Source organism: Hemitrygon akajei, chromosome 6 (genome assembly GCF_048418815.1).
Source record: "Hemitrygon akajei chromosome 6, sHemAka1.3, whole genome shotgun sequence".
NCBI lineage: Eukaryota > Metazoa > Chordata > Chondrichthyes > Myliobatiformes > Dasyatidae > Hemitrygon > Hemitrygon akajei.
The window spans coordinates 144,208,950-144,229,585 of record NC_133129.1 but is presented as its reverse complement, the minus strand read 5'-3'; the positions used below and the strand labels follow the sequence as shown (position 1 = coordinate 144,229,585).

The 20,636-nt window shown below is 40.7% G+C and overlaps 1 protein-coding gene across 2 annotated transcripts in view; it reads left to right on the top strand.

The window, feature by feature from the left end:
• The window catches only part of LOC140729555 (ethanolamine kinase 1-like), a 422,765-nt gene that overhangs the window by 310,470 nt on the left and 91,659 nt on the right, over positions 1–20,636 (top strand). The window contains exon 7 of one of the 2 annotated variants that reach the window (XM_073049449.1): positions 15,375–15,493. The exons of the other annotated variant lie outside the window; for it this stretch is intronic. Within the exon in view, the coding sequence (XP_072905550.1) occupies positions 15,375–15,440 (66 nt within the window). The 3' untranslated portion in view covers positions 15,441–15,493. Of the gene's footprint in view, positions 1–15,374; positions 15,494–20,636 lie in introns of those variants that run through there. 2 annotated transcript variants of the gene reach the window in all.

Sequence of the window (20,636 nt, the reverse complement as noted above, 5' to 3'; positions counted from 1 at the left end):
AAAATGTTCTGGGTGATACCGTCATATCATAAGGCAGCTTGATACATGAATAAAGCCCCTAATTGAGAAGACCTTGGTCCCTGTCAGAAGAACAGACAGATTTTGCAGTTCCTTTCTTTTCTTTTTACAGTATTTTGATTCAGAAGAAAAAACAAGATTTACAGAGTGCCACACATAGATACATCTCAACATAGATTGTGTACATTCATATATTGTAATAAAATTGATCAAAATTTTATAGCATATCACATAAAGGTATACCACCCTGTAATCAAAAATTTAAAGATAGGTCATACATCATAAAAGAAATTTTTTATATAAAAAGTCAACCCCCTACCAACTACCGAAGAAAAAAGCTGATGGATGATACTGGATAATTAGGAAAAAAAACATATTCGCTTAAGAATGAAGTTTGACAAAAAGTAGTGAGCCCTGAAAAGTTGAGCAATTTTGTCTGCTTTGGGCCCATAACCATGGAGCCATACAGCAATATAGTACAGATGTAGGCCCTTGACCTAACAAGTCCATACCAACCACAGTACCCACCCAGCCTGTCCCAATTTCCTGTGTTTGGTCTATCTGCCTCCAGACCCCTTCACTCCATGTACCTATCCAAGTGCTTCTTAAAAGACACTAATGTAGTTGCCTCAGTAGGGTAACGTAACTGGGAGAAATGTACATAATTCGAAACCGCTGACATTGAGTTTTGGGTTTTGCTTTAAGAGGCTGGTCTGACATGATGATAGCATTACGTAAAGATTTTTAGCACGCTTTTGTGCTTAGATTTTGGAGTTCAATAAAATGTGTTATGGGTTTCATTAAGCATAAAACGCCTCACTTTGTTTTATTTGTGAAAGCCTACACATCAACCAGTTCATTCCATAGACTCACCAGCCTCTTTGTGAGAAAGTTGCCCGGAACCTTTTAAAATCTTTTTTCTCTAATCCTAAACTGCCTAGTTTTGGACTCCCCTGTATGTTATCATCCACTTTATCTATGCCTCTCATAATATTAAACACTCCTATTAGTTTGCCGCATGTTCTTCTACATTCCAAGAAATAAACAGCTGGCCTCTTTCCATAACTCAGGCCTATTAGTCCTAGCGACATCCTCAGAAATCTTCTCTGCACTCTTCCCAAGTTAACCATGTCTCTTCTATAATCACGCAGCCTAAACTGGACACAGTACTGTTCTGATTGCCCACTTGCATTGATTACACCATGTTGTATTTTTTGCCAACAGACAATGTCATTAGAGTTTGTTCAGTTCCTTCTATGCCAGCCTTCAGCAGATTTGATGTTGGTAAATTCGCTTAGTATTTAGAATGATGTGCACATGAACTCTGTGCTCCTTAATGCTGGTATTCATACCATGGAATGTATCTGCTTATGACTCTAAAATCTTGTCTAAATATAGTTGCAAAGTGATCACATTAAAAGAATGTTTTCTGTGAACTTTTACATCTTTTCAGCTTAAAGTTAGTTTGCTTATATGAACAGTAGGTAGATTCATTTTTGGACTATTATAAAAAATTAAACAATGCTTCTGACCAGAATCTCACTGGAATAAGTTTTCAGATCCAGTGTGCATATCTCTAATGTTAACAGTCAGCAGCTCTTTCAATGCTTTTATCCATTTCCAATCAGAACCATATATTTTAATTTAAAAACCATTGCATTTTCAACTAGTGCTGCTGTTCCATATACTTATAGTGTTTAAACAATGCTCTACAGTTTTTTTTAAAATTCAATATTGTGCCAACTTCTCCTTCTTTGTTGACTGTTATTAGTTTTGCCTGTGTAACCTCAGGGTTGGTCAGCACCGTAAATCTAGGGAAGACCACCTCTGGCCCCACCAAATGTGTGAAATCTGAGGTGCAAACCTCCTGTTTGTGTGGATACTGCATGATTTGTTCCCCTGTTACAAATCAATACCACAAAATAACAGACAGTACACCATATGCAATTAAATGATTTAGCTTTATAATTCTTAATTTGACTAAAGGGTTAGTAAAGGAAACAAAAAAAAGGGCCCATTTTAATGAAACTGTCTAATGTGCACAAGTTGGAGCTCACAGTTTCCCTTCTGTTGGTCCTCCATCTATTTCCCCGGGCTTCGTCGACTCCCAGCCCCACTCCAAGTCCACTCCTTTCTAGTGTCTATAACCTCTCCTTTTTGGCATTACTCTCCATCTTCCACCGAACAAAAGACCCAAATTACCCGGTGTCAGGCACACAGCATGAAAACACCCTCCCCTCATTGGATGGCTCACATTCCATAGCACCCATTATCTCTAACCATAACACAAACACTGCTTCTACAGAAAGACCATTACATTAGCAGTGAAACCCTTGCCAGGATGTTACACCCGTACCTTACGCTCACTAATCAAGTCTGGATCACTGCACAGCACCCAAACCAGAATAGCTGATCCCCTAGTGGGTTCAACCATGAGCTGCTCTAAAAAGCCATCTCCTAAGCACTCTAGACATTCCCCCTCTTGGAATCCAGAACCAATCTGCATGATTATTGTAACTTTGCCCTTTTGGCATGCATTTTCTATCTTCCATTGAATTGGTGACCACATCCTCCCATCTGGATCTTTTTACCTTAGCCATTTCTTAGCTCTATCCACAATGTTTCAACACTTTCTAATGATTTGATTTTATTTTTTACCCACAGAGCGATGCTACCTCCTCTGCCTTCCTGCCTGTCCTTTTGATGTGCATCATTGTACATAAAGCTCCCAACTATAATCTTCTTTCTTCCATGATTCAGTGATGCCAACAACATCATACATGCCAATCATCCTTGTTAACCTCCTCTGGATGCTCTCCAATGCCAGTGTATCTTTTCTTAGATAAGGAGCCCAAAACTACTCACAATACTCAAGATGAGGCCCCACCAGTGCCTTAAAAAGCCTTAGCATCACATCCCTGGTCTTATATTCTGGACCTCTTGAAATGAATCCCAACATTGCATTAAAGTTAACTTCAGGGTGTTCTGCACAAGGACTCCCACGTCCCTTTGCATTTCAGATTTTTGAATTTTCTTCCCACTTAGAAAATAGTCTGAGCACTATTTCTACTATCAAAGTGCATGATTATGCATTTCTTGCCTATTCTCTTAATCTAATTCCTTCTGCAGCTCACCTGTTCCTCAACACTATGTGCCCCTCCACCAATCTTTGTATCATCTGCAAACTTGGCAACAAAGCCAATGCTCTAACAATCCAGTCACATTCCTTTATTACCATGGGCTCTTAATTTGGTAAGCAGCCTCATGTATGAGCACCTTGTCCAAGGCCTTCTGAAAGTCCAACAACATCCACTGCATCCCCTTTATCTATCCTACTTGTAATCTCCTCAAAGAATTCCCACCTGTTCGTCAGGCAAGATTTTCCCTTTAGGAAACCATGCTAACTTTGACCCGTCTTGTCCTGTGTCAACGAGAACTCGATAACCTCATCCTTAACGATTGACTCCGACATTTTCCCAGCCACTGAAGTCAAGCTAACTGGTCTATATTTTTTTATGCTGCCTTCCTTTTTTAAAGAGTGGAGTGAAATTTGCAATTTTCCAGTCCTCCAGCACCATGCAGGAGTTCAGTGATTTTTGAAAGATGATTACGAATGCCTCCACAATCTCTACCGCTACCTCTTTCAGAACTCTAGGGTGCAGTTCACCTGGTCCGGGTGACTTATGTACCTTTAGGTCTTTCAGCTCGTTGAGCTCCTTCTCCCTTATAAAAGTAACTGAACTCACTTCTCTTCCCTACACCCTTGAACATCTGGCACATTGCTAGTGTCTTCCAAAATGAAGACCGATGCAAAATATTCATTTAGTTTGTCTGCCATCTCCTTGTGCCCCATTATTATTTCTCTGGCCTTATTTTGCCTCACACAGTTAAATAATTTAAACATGTTAAAAGCACACAGTTTAATAGCTGCTAACAGGTAATTGATATATTAAATTCTATTTTTACAATGAAATGAAAACCTAACACTGAAGCAACTAATAATTAGGTTTCAAAGCAGTAAATATATTTTCTTCAAAACCTGGTATTTTCCTTTATTTTGATCCTATTTTTCCTATACCGTGATGTTGCTTTAAATGATTGTTGTCTATTTTTACCTTCTTCAAATTGGCTGCAAACACGAGGAAATTTGCAGATGCTGGAAATTCAAGCAACACACACAAAATGCTGGTGGAATGCAGCAGGCCAGGCAGCATCTACAGGGAGAAGCGCTGTCGATGTTTCGGGCCGAGACCCTTCGTCAGGACTTACTGAAAGGAAAGATAGTAAGAGATTTGGAAGTAGGAGGGGGAGGGGGAAATGCAAAATGATAGGAGAAGACCAGAGGGGGTGGGGTGAAGCTGAGAGCTGGAAAGGTGATTGGCAAAAGGGATACAGAGCTGGAGAAGGGAAAGGATCATGGGACGGGAGGCCTAGGGAGAAAAAAGGTGGGGGGAGCACTAGAGGGAGATGGAGAACAGGCAGAGTGATGGGCAGAGAGAGAGAAAAAGAAAGAGGAGGGGGAGAAAATGAAATATATCAGAGATGGGGTAAGAAGGGGAGGAAAGGCCTTAACTGAAATTAGAGAAGTCAATGTTTATGCCATCAGGTTGGAGGCTACCCAGCCGGTATATGAGGCAAACCTGGGCCAGGTTATACCACTTCCTTAGTTTGGCTAATAGTCACCTGAAACAAATTTCATCTCAAAACTGCACATACACTTTATTAGTGCAGCTCATCAGACTGAGCAGGACAACAGGACTTTTAGACATGGGAGACCAATATGGAATTGTTACAATTTCTCATGCAAACCTGTCTAACAAAGTTAGAACATAACAATTTAACTCATAGCATACACAGGAACCTGGCACCTTTCAAATAGGCTTCCAAATTTTAATTTCATTTGAGCTCATGGAAATAATTATTGAGAGATGATTATTGTGATATCATGAGCTTAACTCTGCCACTAAAATTAAAACTTCCTATTGTTTATTATATTGGCTTTATGATTTTAGTTCTATGAATTGTAGTTTTATGATTAATACACTTAATTATACAATGTATAATAATTCTAATCATTGCATTAATTACTAAGTGTTTCTGCCTAGCATGGTGGCATGCTATGTTGGTGTTGCCAAGCATGGATGTGTGGCAACGTTTGAAGACTGCCCCCAGAACATCCTTGGGTGTGTTTGTTATCAACACAAAAAACACAATTCACTGAATGTTTCAACACACATATTCAAAATAACTAAATCTGAATCAGATCTACTATTTTTATAGAGTACATTTTGTTGAGTGTTGCTATTATAACTAATCATTCAATACATTTCAATAATTCATAAACACTAACACTAATGGATTATTGTTAACAACAAGAAATTCTGCAGATGCTGGAAATCCAAAACAACACACACAAAACGTTGGAGTAACTCAGTAGGTCAGGCAGCATCTATGGAAATGAACAAACTCTTTTGGGCTGAGACCCTTCTTCAGGGCTGGAGCGAAAGAGGATAGACGTCAGAAACATCTTAACTAATGCTTCTGGAGAAATAGATGAAGTATTATTAATTACTGCTTTTGAAATCAAGAACAACAGAAAATTATCTCTGAAATTGTGATCAGATTATTCATGTGGCTGGTCCAAATATTTTGATAGCTGGCAGTGGATTTCAGGGTGCTAATTGTGAGGGAGAGCTGGTGTGAGTTTTGTAGTGCTTAGTGCCACTGGATGCTAGTTCACTCTTGTTGGATATGTGGTCATTATGAATATTATTTGGGACTGATGAGCCTATCTAAATATTGTCCTGGTTTGTAGATTGCAGGCATAGACCTTTTAATTTCTGAGAGGTTGTGAATAGAACTGAATGATGTGCAAGCATCGGCAGAACAGTCTGACCTCTGACCTAATGATGGAAAGAAAATCATTAGTGAAGCATTTTCTGAAAACACAGTTACAAGGGAAATAACATAGGGGACTTGTGTGCTGCAGTATGTGTGTAGAAAATCGCCACCAGCTCAGTAGAGCAAGTATCATAGTAAAATTCCATCATTTTTTCTCTGTCCAGTGGGCAAAAAGCATTAAGTGTAAAAATTGGAATTATATGTTCCTTACAGATTACAGTATAAAGCTTTTAGCTCAACTTTAGCACAACTAAAGCTTTTAAGACTAACTGGTTAAGTGAGTTCAATCTGAAGTATTTATAAACAGCTTACAGTTGTAACCAGAGGAAGTTTTACCAAAGGATGCACACTTGAAACTTCATATAAACTTCCTTTAATTTGACATTATTGCAGTTGTTCTGCATTCGCTATATGTTTGGTTTTGTATTCCACCGGAAGGTCTAATTTTTTATTCTGTGATATATTTCCTAACAGGATGTGGACAATGGAGGTAATCTCTAGTTCATGGGCCTGTAGAATACTGCCACCTTACTAAAATAAGATGCTTGGTTCACTTCAATTGTGACACCCCATAATTGTAGATATAGAAAGAAACCCTTTTCTAAGAGAACATCTAAATGTACAGGTGCTTGTCTGGTCTGGCAGGCAAATAGCAGACAAATATCCCTTCTATTTGGGTAATTAATTAAGAAGTGGTTGTGGAGGGAGTTTTTTTGGAAAGATTTATGAAAGTGCAATGAATGATCAGTCAACACGTCTGCGGATTGGGGATTGATTGATTCTATTACTAGTCCACTGGAAATAACCTTTACACACAACTGCAAAAGCCTCCCCTTTCTGCACATTGCGTTGTCACTGAGCAGGGAATGATTAGTGTTGCTCCAAAGTCCTATGTGTAACACATGTGGATTATGTAAACTTTACTGTGTATCCCTTTATGGATTACAGCATGTGATTTACTGAACTCTGTATAAGTTACAACAATATTTAGTGAAAATTTTCCAGGAAATCACTTGCTGTGTGTGAAAGCTGACTCCAAATTTGTTTGTTATTTGCCACACAAGCTACCTTTAGAAATACTCTTGTGTATGTGTAGTAGACAAACAGCAGAGATAGGACACATATCTCTAGTAGTTCATTTTCTTTGATAGTTTAACTTATCGGCTATCCACTAGTATCTAAGAAAATGGTGTCACAGTCATTGAGAGACAGAGATCAGAAACATATCCTTCAGCCTACCTGTTGTGCACTGACCATGAAACACCCACCATGACAGGGATTCTCTACTTTTTTTACGCCAAGGACCACTGCCATTAAGCAAGGGATCCATCAACCCCAGGTTGGGAATTTCTGTTCTGAGGTATTATACTATACATATGGTGCCTATAAAAAGTAATCGACCCCCTTGGAAGTTTTCATGTTTTATTGTTTTAGAACATTGAATCATAGAGGATTTAATTTGGCTTTTTTGACACTGATCAACAGAAAAAGATTATTTCATGTCAAAGTGAAAACAGATCTCTACAAAGTGATCTAAATTAATTGCAAATATAAAACACAAAATAAGTGATTGCAGAAGTATTCACCAACTCCACCCCCCCCCCCCCCCCCTTACCTTTAATATGGCATGTCAAATCATCACTGGTGCAGCCAACTGGTTTTAGAAGTCACATAATTAGTGAAGTAGAGATCTGTTTTTGGAGACCTGAGTGCAGTCAAGAAGTTTCAATTGACTGTAGTGAAAATACACCTGTATCTAGAAGGTCCGACTGCTGGTGAGTCAGTATCCCGGAAAAACGGCACCATGAAGGCAAAAGAACACTACAAGTAATTCCGTGAAAAGGTTATTGAAAAGCTCAAGTCAGGAGATGGCTACAGCAAAATTTCCAAGTCACTGAATCAAGAAATCAAGAAATGGAAATAACATAGCACAGCTGCAAATCTGCAAAGTGTCCTCAAAAACTGAGTAACCGTGCAAGGGGACAAATGAGAGAGGCCACCAAGAGACCTATGACGACTGCGGAGGAGATACAAGCTTCAATTGCCGCGATGGGAGAGACTGCACAAGCAACAACTGATGCCCAGAAGCTTCCTTTGTGGGAGAGTGACAAACAGAAAGCCACTGCTGGAAAAAGCAGGAACCAAGGAGTCAAACTGCACTCACCTAGCTCTCTGTTCAATAACAGGCAGCACTCAGAGAATGCACATGCTTAATGAGTTATCTCTGAAGTTTCCAGATGTCTATCCTGTGCCCTCCCTATTTCTCACCTACTTGCTTCCTTTTGTATGGCTTTCGAAAAGAAAAGATCACATTCCACACTGACACACTGCTGAGTGTTGTCACCAGCTCACTCAATTTCCCAGTTCCCTCCAGTTTGTCACAATATTTGGGTAACATTCGGCACTAAGAGCAGAAATCTCCTCCAAATCCAATGCTTGGCCACAAACTCCCTCTTCCTAGCAAAAATCTGGCACCAGTTCAGCCTATTCACACACTCACTCTTCCATTTCACCCAGAGGTAACTTTATGACCACATAGCTGCACCATCACATGGGCCATCTATTTTCACTACTATAACATCACAAAACTCCATCCCTTTCTTATTTTATCTGCTGCTTAAACTTTTAGCCGTCTTTTTTCCAATCACAAACAAGGAGTTGGAAATCCAAGCAACACACACAAAATGCTGGAGGAACTCAGCAGGAGGAACATCAGATGAAAGGTCTCAGCCTGAAATGTTGACTGGTTACTCTTTTCCATAGATGCTTCCAGGTTTGCCGAGTTCCTCCAGCATATTGTATGTGTTGCTTGCCACTTTTGTTACTTCTTGATGATTATTCTAGCAATTAGCTGACCATCCTGTTACCTTTTTGCTCAGCATAAATTTAAGTTAAAACTATATTTGTAAGATTGAGGGATTGATAGCTATGAAGAACTGGCACAGAGAAGAGGTGAGACCAGCATGGATCAGACATGATCTTATTCAATGGTAAAGCAAGCTGGTGGCCTTCTCCTGTTCCTATTTTCTCGTGTTGTGCTCCTCTGACCAGGTGCTACCCAACTATTTTGATCTATCAATATCTTTTGTTGTCATTGTTTTCAAAATCATCTAACACTAAATTACCACTCTCAGTGAAGGAAGTAATGGTTGATCTAAGAATTCCACAACATATCAGGTTTAATATCACCAGCATATGTCGTGAAATTTGTTAACTTTGCAGCAGCAATACCATGCAATACATGATAATATAGAGGAAAAAACCTGCGAATTACAGTAAATATATATATAGTAAATTGTTGTAAGTAGTACAAAAAACTAGGAAATAAAAAAGTAGTGAGGTAGTATTCATGGATTCAATGTCCATTCTGAAATCAGATGGCAGAGGGGAAGAAGCTATTCCTGAATCGGTGAGTGTGTTCCTTTAGGCTTTTAGACCTGCTCCCTTATGGTAGCATTGAGAAGAGGGCATGTCCTGCGTGATGAGGGCCCTTAATGATGGCACCACCTTTCTGAGGCACTGCTTCGGAGGCTAGTACTCATAATGGAGCTAACTAATTTTAGAACTCTCTGCAGCTTACTTTAATCCTATGCAGTATTGAATTGAATTGACTTTATTACTTACAGTCGGCCCTCCTTATCCGCGAGGGATTGGTTCTGGGACCCCTCGCGGATACCAAAAATTGCGGATGCTCAAGTCCCTTATTCAACCTGTCTCAGAGCGGTAAACCTTAGGACCCAGCGGAACCCCAGACCTTATTTAATCTGTCTCAGTGCGGTGGACATTAGGACCCGGCGGTGGGCTCTGAATCCGCAGTGTTTCTGTTCACGAAAATAATCATGATCACGATTAAAAATGAAGTGGAAATAATAAAGCGATCGGAAAGAGGTGAAACGCCATCAGTCATTGGAAAAGCGTTAGGCTAAGTTGGTCAACGATCGGAACAATTGTAAAGGATAAAGTGTGAAAGGCCCTGCCCGGATGAAAGCTACAATTATTACTAAGCAACACAGTGGTTTAATTATTGGGTTTTGGGGTTTTGGGTTTTTGATCCTCCACATCAACCTGGCACAGTGGAGAGCGCACTCGGGAGCGGTCTGTCACTGGATCAAACTCGGGAACTTCCCAAGCCCAGCACTAAAACATACGTTCTTAAGCGTTTTATATGCATAGAAAGGTAAAATATATACTATATACTAAGACAAACGTTTAACTAACTGACGCTAAATAATACTAGATGTACCTGTTCTGATTTACTTAGTAAGAGAACATCCTCAGATAAATACTTTGTGGAGATTTGTGATATATATGATTATATGATATATATGTACAATGTCTGAAATACATCTTATGGAAATGTTTGTTTGATGAACTTCAATAAAAAAAATAAATTACAAAAAAAAGAGAACTTCCGATTTTTTTCGATCCCGATCCACAATAACCCACGCACATCCTCCTGTATACTTGAAATCATCTCCAGATTACTTATAATGCATAATACAATGTAAATGCTATGTAAATAGCTGTTATACTGCATTGTTTAGGGAATAATGGCAAGAAAAAAATCTGTACATGCTCGAACAGCAAGTGCTGGAAGAGCACTTCCGGGTTTTCTCGAATCGTGGTTGGTTGAATTCGCGGATGCGGAATTCGCGGATAAAGAGGGCCGACTGTACTTCCTTCATATACATGAGGAGTAAAAATCTTTACGCTACGTCTCCGTCTAAATGTGCAATGTGCAATTTGTGGTAATTTATAATAAATAGTATGTACAACAGGGCAGTCAATATAACATAGAAATACAATTGGATCGACATGAATTAATCAGTCTGATGGCCTGGTGGAAGAAACTGTCCCGGAGCCTGTTGGTCCTGGCTTTTATGCTGCAGTACCATCAGATGGCAGCAGCTGGAACAGTTTGTGTTTGGGGTAACTCGGGTCCCCAATGATCCTTCGGGTCCCTTTTACACACCCGTCTTTGGTATGGGCTCCCCACCCCTATACCAGACAGTGATGTATCTACCGGGTAGTTAGAATGCTCTCCACGATACATCTGTAGAGATTTGTGAGTGTTTTTTGTGACATATCAAATCTCCTCAAACTCCCAATGAAGTATAACCATTGTCTTGTCTTCTTTATAGCTGCATCATAATGTTGGTTCCGGGTTAGGTCCTCAGAAATATTGTCACCCAGGAACTTGAAATTGCTCACTCTCTCCACCTTTGTTCCTTCTCTGATTACGTGTGTGTGTTCCCTCATCTTACCCTTTCTGAAGTCAATCAGACCTTACTAACACTGAGTGCAAGTTTGTTGCTGCAACACCACTCAACTAGTTGGTATATCTCGCATCTGAATGCCCTGTTGTCACCATCTGAGATTCTACACACAGGCATGGGTGTCGAGAGAGTGGAGCAGTGGGCTAAGCACACATCCCTGAGGTGTGCCGGTCTTGATTGTCAGCGAGGTGGAGATGTTATTTCCAATCCACACAGATTGTGGTCTTCTGCTTAGGAAGGATCCAGTGGCAGAGAGAGGTTCAGAGGCCCAGGTTCTGGAGCTTTTTGATCAGAACAGTAGGAATGATTGTGTTTAATGCTGAGCTGTAATCAATAAACAGCATCCTGACACAGGTATTTGTGTTCTCCAGGTGATCCAAGGCCACGTGGAGAGCCAGTAAGGTCATGTCTGCTATAGAGCTATTATGGCAATAAGCAGATTGCAGTGGATCCAGGTCCTTGCTGAGGCAGGAGTTGATTCTAGCCATAACCAAACTCTTAAAGCACTTCATCACCATACATGTGAGTGCTACTGGACAGTAAGCATTAAGCAGCTCCTCCTGCTCTTCTTGGGCACTGGTATAATTGTTGCCCTTTCGAAGCAGGTTGGGAACTTCCGACTGTAACAATTAGAGAATGATATTGTCTTTGAACACACCCACCAGTTGGTTGGCACAGGTTTTCAGAGCCTTACCAGGTACTTCATCAGGGCCTGTCACCTTGTGAGGGTTCACCCTCTTGAAAGACAGTCTGATGTCAGCCTCCGAGACGGAGATCACAGGGTCACCGGGTGCTGCAGGGATCCTCATAGCTGTAGTTTTAGCATAAAAAGCATTGAGCTCATCTGGGAGTGAAGCATCACTACCATTCATGTTGTTGGGCTTCGCTTTATGGGAAGTAATGGACTGCAAGCCCTGCCAGAGCTGACATGCACCTGATGTCACCTCCAACCTCATTTGGAATTGTTCCTTAGCTCGTGAAATAGCCCTCTGCAAATCGGACCTGCTGTTCTTGTGCAGACCTGGCTGGACAGCTCTAGCCCTCGACAGCCTACAAACCTCCTGGTTTATGCTCGGCTTTTGATTCGGGTATGTACAGTACGTTCTCACGGGCACACGCTCATCCACTTGGGTTTTAATGGTCAGTAACAGCTGTGGCAAACTCATTTAAACTCAAAGATGAATCCCTGAATACAGTCCAGTCCACTGATTCAAAGCAGTCCTGTAAGGGCTCGAGTGCCTCCCTTACCCATACATACAGTGCTGACAATTCATTAATTGTAAAAATTATATTTTAATAAATGGCACTTGTAATCTTGGTTCAGTAGAACAAGAAAAAATGATGACACCTGAAATTGTACTTTGTGGGCCCCGTCTGAGAACTCTATCATGGGCTGACTTTTATAAGTTAGTTATCAGGCCAGTAGGTGGAGTATGTGGCTATGGTGGACGTTCCATCTGCAGAAGTGGAAGGGAGAATTGGATAAACTCTCAGCACAATGATGATCTGCTGTTGGATGCATTCACTTGCATCAGGAAGACACAGTTGCCACGAGTGTTTTGGCCTTCCTACTTGTGCAAGGATTCACTGTGGCAAGCTGTTTTCATGAAAAATGATAAACTGGGAGAGGTTGGGGAAGGAAGAAAGATTAACTGCTTGGAAACAACAAGCTGTGATATAAGAGGAGTAGTGCATTAAGTATTGTGAAATATTCTTTCATCTTCTGAAACATTACTTCATTTATTTTTAATGTTTTAACTACAAAAGCAAAGACAGGAATGAAAAGCAAAGGCATTCAGTATTTAGCCGTTATTAGCAACAGTACTAACATTCAAAGTTTGAAGTTCAAAGTAAATTTATTATCAAAGTACAGATACGTCATCATGTGGTACATATATGTAACTATTCATTTTCTTGCTAGCATAATCAATAAATCAATAGAATAATGGCCATGACAGAATCAATGAAAGACTGCCCAACTTGGGCATTCAACCAAAGTGCAGAAGACAACAAACTGGGCAAATACAAAATGAAATGAACAATAATAATAAATAAATAGCAATGAATATTAAGAACATGAAAGGAAGAGTCCTTGAAAGTGAGTCCATTGGTTGTGGGAACATTTCAATAACAGGGCAAGTGAAGTTGAGTAAAGTTATCCCCTTTCATTTAAGAGCCTGATGGTTGAGGGGTCTTAACTGTTCGTGAACCTGGTGGTGTGATCCTGAGGTTCCTGTACCTTCTTCCTGACAGCAGCCATGAGAAGAGAGCATGTCCTGTGTGGTGGGGGCTCCCTGGTGATCGATGCTGCTTTCCTGGGACAGCATTTCATGTAGATGTGCTCAATGGTAGGGAGGATGGACCATATCCACTACTTTTTGTAAGCTTTTCCGTTCAAGGGGATTGGTGTTTCCACACCAAGCTCTGATACAGCCAGTCAATATACTCTCCACTACACTCATTTAGAAGTTTGTCAAAGTTTTAGATGTCATATCAAACCTTCATAAACTCCCGACTAGAGGCGCTGTTGTGCTTTCTTTGTAATTGCACCTGGGCCCAGCACAGGTCTTCAGAAATAATAACACCAAGGAAGTTAAAGTTGCTGATGCTCTCCACCTCTGATCCTCTGATGAGGACTGGCTGACGGACCTCTGGTTTCCTCCTCCCGAAATAAATAATCAGCTCTTTGGTCTTGCTGACTTTGAGTAAGAGGTTGTTGTAATGGCACAACTCAGCCAGATTTTCAATCTCCCTCTGATATATGCTGATTCATCACCACTTTGGATTTGGCCAAAGACAGTGGTGTTGTCAGCAAACTTGAATATGGATAGCATTGTAACTGTGCTTAGCCACACAGTCGTAAGTAGAGCAGAGGTGTGAGTACACAGCCCTACATTGCACCCGTGCTGACAGAGATTGTGTAGAAAATGTTGTTGCTATTCTGAACTGACTGGAGTCTGCAAGTGAAGAAATCGAGGATCCAATTGCACAAGGATGTATTGAGGCCAAGGTCTTGGAGCTTATTGATGTTGCAACGAATGGGGGAGCCCAAACACAGGACACTGGCACCGAGATAGAGTTAGGATGCAGACAAGGGTGTGAGCGTGGCTGGAGCTGAACAGCAAACAGGAGGGTGAATGGAAAAACAAGAGGCAGGCAAAACTTAACTTGACACAGGGCATTGCTGGAGCTGAATGGCAAACAGGAGACAGGCGGCAGGCAATTCTTATCTTGACATGGTGCGTTGCTGGAGTTGAGCGGCAAACGGAAAGGCAGGTGGCAGACGACACTTATCTCGACATGGAGCGTTGCTGGAGCTAACCAGTAAATGGAAAGGCAAGCAGAAGTCTATATTTATCTTGACATGGAGTGTTGCTGAGCTGAACGGCAAATGGAAAGGCAAATGGCAGGCAATACTTATCTTGACACGGAGAGACATTGAGTTACACAGGTAAACCTTGGTACTGAAGTAAAACTTAGAATACACAATCCTAAGCGGCCCGGAACGTGAATTACCACACTGGATAAATCAACGATCTGGCAATGAGTGGATGCAAAGCCGGGGTATTTAAGCTGCAGGTTTAGATGAGAATCAGATGTGCTGCAATCAAAGGGAATTAGGGGAATATGGGGAATTTACGGTTGGGACTGTGACAATTGATTAGTTTTGAAGGAATGATAGACTGTGGATATAAGTTCTAATGGATGATAGCCAATGAGACAGGTTATCACGTTATTCTTGGGCACCAGTATAATTGAAGCCTACCTGAAGCAGATGGGTACCTCAGACTGTTGAAGCGAGTGGTTAAAAGTCTCAGTGAACAGTCCAGCCAGTTGATTAGCACAGGTCTTCGGTACTTGACTAGGTACCCCATCTGGGCCGAATGCTTCTCATGGGTTCACCCTGCTAAAGTCAGCTCAGACATCGGCCTCAGAGACTGAAATCATAGGAGCATCAGGAGCTGTTCATGATGGTTCCTCCCTGTTTTGATAGTCAAAGCGAACATAGAAGGCATTGAACTCACCTGGAAGCAAAGACCTTTTATGTCGCTTGATTTAACAATAAAAGGGGTGATAGCATTCAAGCCCTGCCTCAACAGTTGCTAGGCTTTAAAATTATGACTGTAAAAGTTACCCTAACTTTATCATTTTAATTACATTTTATTATTCCTTGATCAGCATAGGTTAAGAACCAAATTGACGAACCAACAGAGGTTGACCTTTGGCATCAGCAGTCTGGATTAAGAAAGGCAAGGTGTCTGTTTCTGGGTTACTGACCAGTGAGTCTGCAGGAAGACAGAGATGCAGGCATTCAAGAACTTGATTGGACCACAGGCTGTCAACAGTTTCTGTTGAGGTTTACAAAGAGACTTGGCACCGTGGAAGCACTCTTTTTACAAAAATGCAAGGAGTTCAGAACAAAACGGTTTCAAATGCTTGGCAAGGATCAAATACATCTGAATGGCAGATCTTAAGTAAGCATGTTTTCCATATAATTTCATATTTCTTTATGATATAAAAGGAGGCTATTTAGTGCATCAGATCTTTACTGGCTGTCAGAACAATCACTTCAATCTAATTTGCCACTTATACTTTTCAATAGCAAATTTGCTCTCCTATACCTATTAATGCCACCCATGTTTCTCTCACCACCCAGCAAAAGCACAGGAAATTTACTGAGGCCAATTAACATATCAAACCATACTGTTATGCATGAAAATCCCAGGAGATCAGTCATTTCTGAGATACTCAAACCATCCTGTCTGACACCAACAATCCTCTCTCAGTCAAGATCACTAAATTCACATTACTTCCCCGTTCTGATGTTTGGTCTGAACAACAGCTGAGCATCCTGACATGTCTTCATTACATTGAGCTGCTGCCACGTGATTGGGTGATTACATATTTGCATTAATGAGCAGATGTAAATGTTTACTCAGTAAAGCGGCCACGGAGTGTATGTTAGGATGATGTGCGACCTGATGGGATCGGGAAAGATTTGGTTCTCCTACATCTTTGTTGCTTGTCTTTAGTTACCTTGGATAAGGAAGGGGGGAAGTTTTGTCAAAATAAATATGCTCGTACCCGTATATCTTATGGATCACACAATTATGTGGCACCATAAAAGGGATGGGTAATAAGTCAAGGGGTGAGTTGGCTCACACCCTGAGATGTAGGAACCACATAATTGCATTCTTTGACTGACAGTTTTGTACAAATGACTTCAAGGGCCAAGGCAAGATAATCCACGTTCACAACTAATTCAAGGGTTCACAACCCATGTTTGCAGAAGGAGATAGGATTTTAATGTATTTTCTACCCTGTAAAAGTTTTATCAGAAAGATAACATTCTCCTGAAATGGAAGTTCAGTACTTTCAATCTCACGAAGAAGCAAATGCTCTGCTTAGCTTTCAATAAAATTAAAATTACAGTTGGCACTGGTGAGTGGAGTTCCATACATGCATTAGACAATTGTTTTTACTTGGCTACCAAGCATTGCAAAAGTGGTTGAATAACTGAGTGCTACTTGCTTGTTCGGCTTAGAGAATGGCCAGCTGTTATATATAGTTAATAAACAATGACACTACTAACTAAGGGAAATTGCAATAAATATTATTAAGAACAATGTGCCTATCAGATTTTGTTTTAGTAAACATAACCAGTGTTATTTGCACATCAGCCTGTCTAACTTAGTAATAGAAGAGGATCTTGAGGTTGAATGGCTTATCCCTATTCCTCCAAGGAATGGGTGGTATTTTTTTTTTTTTAACTTGCATTTAAGAAGCTTACAACATTTAATTGTTACTTCATATTCTTGAAAACAATGTCTGTATCTCAACTGGTGTCATAAATAAACTACATCAGCTCACAGTGAATAGATAGTTGTCTGCATGTCTGAAGCTATTAGGAAGCGGAGGTCCCTATTCTGGCATGTTGCAAACAGCATACTCCCTAAGCACTAATTCTTTTGTGTTGGCAATTCCATCAAGAAGCTGACGCAGTATTATCTGATACCTTGGAATCTAGCTGCAGGCTGGAACAGATGCATTGAAAAATACTGTGTGTTCTTTGCTATCTAATGTATTTACTCTGCGGACCATTTCACCATCAGCAAGGACCCTGAGGTGTTTTATTTTTATAATTACAAAAAAATGCACAGCTGTACTCTTTGTAATTTTGCTGCTGAAAAGATTGTCATAGCTTTTGACAGTTCATCTTTTCAGTACAATTAATTAGCTCTTTTAACCACGTTTCCTCTCAAGTGTAGAGTTAAAGGAAAGAAACATAAAAGTACAAAAATATGCTGAATGCATGAGTTTGCACTTGCCTGCCACTGAATGCATTTGGCAGATCTTTGTTACAGTAAGATTTACTGTACCGCGTCTGCGCCTTAGTTGACTTGACTCTCATGCCTGGACAGAATGTGGATCTGAGTTCCAAGCCAGGACGTCATTGCACAGTCAAGGACGTATGTTATTAGGGTGTAAGGAAGTGAAAAGTGGAGATTCAAATTCATTTTAACATGAATTTTAAGATTCCGTCAGTGAACACTGCTTATTATAGAACTGAGACACATCAGCTTTGATGATTTGCCTATGATAATGGCAAATCTGGGACGAGGAAGAGTGGAGCTACTAAAATATGGTTGAGTTTTGAGCATAGGCCACTAGAGGCAATGGCGATTGAAGGTTACGAGATGCAGGAATTGGGACTAAATGTGAGAGCTGGTCAATACAATAATTTAAACTCATATGCTACAGTTGTCTGGGCTCCAATGTATTCTTTCCATGTAAAGCTGAAATACACTTGTTCTTTAAATTCTGTTTGCTGCTCAGCTGCGGTCTTCCCTATGGTGAGAGACAAAGAGCAGGACACCCCTCACCTGTGCACGAGTTCCTCACCCAATTTACAATCATTTAGAACATGGATTCTCTGCTCCATTCTCATTCAGAATGAATGATATGAATTTGCTGAGCTTTCATTAAGGATGCATTTAACCATTTCAAAAAAGATTCTGTTGTTCTCATTTAAACTTCTGGATCCTTCTTGTCTTCTTTGTCTACCACAAATCCTCTTTCAGTGGAAGTAAATTTTGGAAGTGGAGTATGATACACATTATTGTATTATGAAGGGTCTCGGCCCGAAACGTTGACTGTTCATTTCCACAGAGGCTGCCCGACCTGCTGAGTTCCTCCAGCATGTTGTACGTGTTGCTTTGACCCCAGCATCTGCAGTGTACTTTGTGTATATGCAGTACATTGTTGCATTGCAAGAATGTTTATAAATTTCCCATTTTGGAAAGAAGACTGAAATGTCAGTTCTGTTCCTTTCTCTACTGTTGCTGCCTGACTTGCTGAATATTGCCAGCATTTCATTTTATCTCATCAGTGTTTTGATTTTGGTGTAGTTCTTTCTGTTAGTTAACCTCCCTGTCAAATGTCTCTGATCTTGAAATTGGCAAAGGCCACAGTTGAATCCGGGATGAGTATTTGGATTCATGTAAGTTTTAGTTCTAATCGCCTTCTGAAAAAGACAAAGGTTTTGCAGAGAGAAAGAAGACTGAATGTACCCACAAGACCACCCATGTAGTCAGACAGATTCCTGTACTAGATTGTTGAGGAATTAAACTTGTAGGTTGAAGAAGCCAAACAGCAGTCACTGGACCATGGAATATATAGCCATGGAAAACAAAACAAATTTCTTTCAAATGTGTCTTTTATGTTGGGAATGCCCCAAAGCACTTCTCAGAAAGTAAGGAAATTGACAGCAAGCCTTGGGAGGAGGGGTTTAGAAGAGTGACTGAAAGCTTTTCTTAACACAGGCTTTAAAGATAGAGAAAGAAAGTGTAAATACCGAGAGGTGCAGAGAGGAGCTTTAAAGCAAACAATGGCATTATGTTGGTAGACTAGCAATATACTTAATAATCCAAAGATTATTCCTCCTTAATTATTCTATTTTTCATTTATTTCTCCTTGGAGTGGGACTGACCCTGTCATGGTTGCATCTACTTGCATCCCTTGGGCTCTTTTGTTTTGTTAAGATTATTTGTATACTTGGTAGCTTGAGGGCTGTTGGCAGTTCATCATAAATTGTAGGACAGGCCAGATGGGGATAACAACTTCCATTCGCAAATGATTTTTTTAATTTATAAATGATAGCTATGCACTATCCACCTATCGGACAGCACAAAGGATAACATCTACCATAATGTAAAGCTAACCAGCCAGAAACTGACTTCATCATAATTGCAAACAACATTACATAAAGGGATAAATGCAACAGATTATAAATTATCTGAAACTACTGAGTTGGACAAATGAATGCAAAAGATTTAATAATAATAATAACACACACAAAATGCTGGTAGAACACAGCAGGCTAGGCAGTATCTATAGGGAGAAGCGATGTCGACGTTTCGGTCCTGACGAAGGGTCTCGGCCCGAAACGTCGACATCGCTTCTCCCTATAGATACTGCCTAGCCTGCTGTGTTCTACCAGCATTTTGTGTGTGTTGCTGTTTGAATTTCCAGCATCTGCAGATTTCTTCGTGTTTGCTCTAATAATAATATTTGCCCAAACACAAATATTATAAACGTAATTGTTTTGTATACAGTCAGATATGCAATCAGATCAATATGTATTGATACATCTGATAGCCTGGTGAAAGAAGCTATTCCGGAGCCTGTTGGTCCTGGCCTTAGTGCTACGCTACCATTTGCCAGACGGAAGCAGTTGACACTCTTTGTGGTTGGGTTAGATGGTGTCCCTGATGATCCTCTGGGCCATTTTTATGCACTTGCTGCTGTAAGTGTTCTGAATAGAGGAAAGCTCACATCCACAGATGCACTGGGCTGGGCTCTCTGCAGTGCCCTGTGATTGAGGGTAGTACCAGGTGGTAACACAGCCAGTCCAGATGCTCTTGATAATGCCCCTGTAGAAAGTCCTGGGGATTTAGGGACTCATGCTGAACTTCTTCAGCCATCTGAGGTGAAAGAGGCATTGATGTGCTTTGTTCACCACACAGCTGGTATGTACAGCCCAGGTGAGATCCTTGGTGTTGTGTATACTGAGGAAGTTGAAACTATTCACCCTCTCAACTACAGTCCCATTGATGTCAATAGGGGCTAGCATGGCTCTGTTTTTCCTGTAGTCCACAATCAGCTCCTTCGTTTTTCTGACATTGAGGGAGAGGTTGTTTTCTTGGCACCACTTAGCTTCTCCTCTGTAGGCTGTCTCATCATTGTTGGAAATAAGGCCTATCAATGTCATATCATTTGCAAATTCGACAGCAGTTTGGAGCTGTGTGCGGCAACACAGTCATGGGCGTATAGGGAATAGAGAAGGGAGCTCGGGACACAGCCTTGAGGGACTACTGTGTTGAGGGTCAGAGGGGCAGAGGTGGTGGGGGAGCCCATCATCACCACTTGCCAACAATCTGA